The 3264-nt window shown below is 57.2% G+C and overlaps 1 protein-coding gene across 1 annotated transcript; it reads left to right on the forward strand.

Annotated features, from left to right (window-relative positions):
* The first annotated feature begins 982 nt into the window (after positions 1-982).
* HOXA13 (homeobox A13) lies at positions 983-2455 on the forward strand. Its single transcript, XM_069859069.1, has 2 exons — positions 983-1681; positions 2211-2455. Exons 1-2 carry the CDS (start codon positions 1012-1014, stop codon positions 2453-2455), a joined length of 915 nt encoding a protein of 304 aa, XP_069715170.1. The 5' UTR covers positions 983-1011.
* Positions 2456-3264: the final 809 nt, after the last annotated feature.

Below are 3264 nucleotides of genomic sequence, written 5' to 3' on the forward strand. Positions count from 1 at the left end.
ACCATTTTTTCCCAGTGCAAAAATAAAGCACCACGGGGCCGCGCACACGTTATACAAGCCGGCGCGCTATTTTACAGCCAAAAAAAAGATTCAAGCCGAATTGTAGGCCCCGGGTTTTATCATTGCAGCCGCAAATAATACAGCGGAATCTCGACGGAGACCCAGTTAACCCTCCCGCTCCCCGAGAGATAATAGTAAATTAAATTGGGGTTTCCTGGTGTATTCGTCTTATCTGGCTTGGGAGGCTTTGTGGCCAGAGGAGCGAGATGGGTCTCGGGCTTTTCGACGGGCGGAAAGGAAGGAGGAAAACACCCAGCAAGGACCCCGAGAGGCTCCGTTTGGCGAGCCCGATCCGGCCCGGGAAGGCTTCTCCGCTCCCCCCGGCCCGGCCGGGGCCCCCAGCGCCCCCGGGGAGCGGCGGCGGCTCGGACCGGGCCGGGAGGGGGGTCGGGGGGTGCGGCTCATCCCTGCCCGCAGATAAAGGGGAGGCCTCCGGGGTGTCCGCAGCGCTCGGGGTGGGGGGCTTGGGGGGGGGACCCCGACGAAAGCGGCGCGGGGGAGAAATCCCTTGGGGTGGAGGGAGGGGGACCCGGGACCCGCACCTCGGGAAGGCGCTCCCGGCGGCAACAACGGGGCCAAAGCGAGGGGAGGGAGGGAGGAAGGAGGGAGGAGGGAGAGAGGGCGGGAGGGAGGGCGGGCAGCCCCCCATCTCCCCCCATCCCCGCCCCCCCCACCCCGGGCCCCGCTCCTCGCCGGGAGCGCGCAGCGCCCGCGCCCCCGCGCCGGGACCCGGCCCCGCGCGCTGATTGCGTTATTTAATTATCTCCACTTTATTCCTTCAGATGTTTATCAGCTGCTTTGCATATCACGTGGGGGCGGGCGGCCCAATGAGAGGCGGGCTGGCGCGACGCTGGCGCGTCAGCTTCGGTCAAGTCCCGGAGATTGAGGATCTCTTTTTTCAGTCTTTGGGGCTTTTAAAAAAGAGCCACTAGTCTCGATGCGGAGCGGGCTATGACAGCCTCCGTGCTCCTCCACCCCCGCTGGATCGAGCCCGTCATGTTCCTCTACGACAACAGCCTGGATGAGATCAATAAGAACATGGACGGGTTCCACGGCGGCAGCAACTTCGCGGCGGCCGCCAACCCCTGCCGCAACCTGATGGCTCACCCCGCGCCCCTGGCCGCCCCCAGCGCCGCCGCCGCCTACGGCTCCAGCGAGGCCCCCGCGGCCGGCATGGCCGAGCCGGCGGTCAAGCAGTGCAGCCCCTGCTCGGCCGCCGTGCAGAGCTCCTCCGGGGCCGCGCTGCCCTACGGCTACTTCGGCAGCGGCTACTACCCGTGCCGCATGACCCACCACAACGCCATCAAGTCCTGCGCCCAGCCCGCCTCCTCCTTCGCCGACAAGTACGTGGACACGTCGGTCTCCGGCGAGGAGTTCACGTCGAGGGCCAAGGAGTTCGCCTTCTACCAGGGCTACGCCGCCGGGCCCTACCAGCCGGTGCCCGGCTACCTGGATATGCCCGTGGTCCCCGCCATCGGCGGCCCCGGCGAGCCGCGCCACGACCCCCTGCTCCCCATGGACACCTACCAGCCCTGGGCCCTCCCCAACGGGTGGAACGGGCAGGTGTACTGCCCCAAGGAGCAGAGCCAGCCGCCTCACCTCTGGAAATCCACCCTCCCGGGTAATACACCTGCATGGCTCCCCCTGCCCCCCCCACCCCCCCCACCAACCCCTCCTTCCTCTCCCCGTTCCTCCCGCGGGGCTCCGGGATCCCCCCCGGGTGACCCTTCCCCGTCCCGTGCGGCCCCCGGGAGCCTCGGGGCCGCCCCCCCGCCCCCGGCCGGCTCATCCCGCCCGGCCCCGGGAGAGGAAACAGCTGAAAAAGGCCACGGGAAGGGTTATTTTCCATAAACTCGCAGCGCGCAGGCTGGGTAAACGGCCGCAAGCCCCGCACGGTTCTTCCCGGAGTCGTCGCTGGGCTCCGCGGGGTTTGTTATTACGATTTCCCTGCGTGACAGAAACGAGCCTTTCCCAAAAATCTCCAAAAGCTGCCCCGGCCGGGAAAGAGCGATCCCAAAGGCTTCAGCAGCCGAGCTGGAGCGGGGCAGGCGGAGGAGCGCCCTGTAGCTCTGACCCCTGTGCCACTTGAAGATGTCCTGAGCCGTTCGAGCCATTTTCTAACCCTTCCCTCCGTGGTTTTTCTGTTCCAGACGTCGTTTCGCATCCCTCCGATGCGAACTCGTACAGGCGTGGGAGGAAGAAACGAGTGCCTTACACAAAGGTCCAGTTAAAAGAACTCGAAAGGGAATATGCTACAAATAAATTCATAACCAAAGACAAACGGAGGAGGATATCGGCGACTACAAATCTGTCAGAGAGACAGGTCACAATCTGGTTCCAAAACAGAAGGGTCAAAGAGAAAAAAGTGATCAACAAATTGAAGACTACCAGTTAATGGATTAAAAATGGAGAAGCAGCAACTCAAAAGTTTCAGAACTTTTTTTTCGTGTTGATTAAAATTATTATTAATAATAATTAAAAAGAGAAAAGACAGTGAACCTCTTCTTTCAGAACAACAGATCTGTATCTTTGGAATTATAGCTTTTCTTTTTCTTCTTCTTCTTTTTTTTTTTTTTGTAATATTGCTGTAGCAAAATGGTTAAAACTGACAGTTCTGAAATCCCAAGCAGACAGCCAGTATCACTGACAGACTGTAAAGCCCACAACGCTCAGCCCCGAGAGATACATTTTCGATTAAGGCACGAGACTTTCTGAGAAACTTGTAAGTGCTTCTACAACCTTGCAGTTTGAGAAGACTCTTCGTGGCCACGGTGCGAGAGCTGGTTGAACGTGAGAAGGTCGATGTGGACACATAAGCTGGTTTTCTTCCATTGCAATCCAAACTGTATGTTGAATGACTGCTCAGGTAAACCATAGTGAAAAAAAAAATACAATTACTGTATGTTTTTAAGCAATGCATTTAGTGTCACAAGGTAATAATAAACCTCGAAGGTACTGAATAAGGATTTCAGAGACATCAGTAATGAAGGAAGCTCTGTGGAGGAATTATCTTGATAGCAAATTTAAACCACCGCAAACTAGTGGGAATAGAAAGGAAAATATTTGCTTGGAGATGTCTTTCGGTTTTATTTTTTATTTTCAAAAGATGATTTCTTGTCATCCAAGCTGGGTTTTTGTTGTTATTGTTTATTTTATCTCCTGCAGACAATACAACAGATACTGTTTAAAGGACTCTGACTATTT

The sequence above is a fragment of the Phaenicophaeus curvirostris genome, chromosome 6 (assembly GCF_032191515.1).
Source record: "Phaenicophaeus curvirostris isolate KB17595 chromosome 6, BPBGC_Pcur_1.0, whole genome shotgun sequence".
Classification (NCBI taxonomy): Eukaryota; Metazoa; Chordata; class Aves; order Cuculiformes; family Cuculidae; genus Phaenicophaeus; species Phaenicophaeus curvirostris.

Bases quoted from the DNA above. Each gene is read 5' to 3' on its own strand.
- HOXA13 (XM_069859069.1), top strand. From the start codon at position 1,012: ATGACAGCCTCCGTGCTCCTCCACCCCCGCTGGATCGAGCCCGTCATG. The intron at 1,682-2,210 runs GTAATACACCTG...TTTCTGTTCCAG, and splicing joins CTGGAAATCCACCCTCCCGG to ACGTCGTTTCGCATCCCTCC.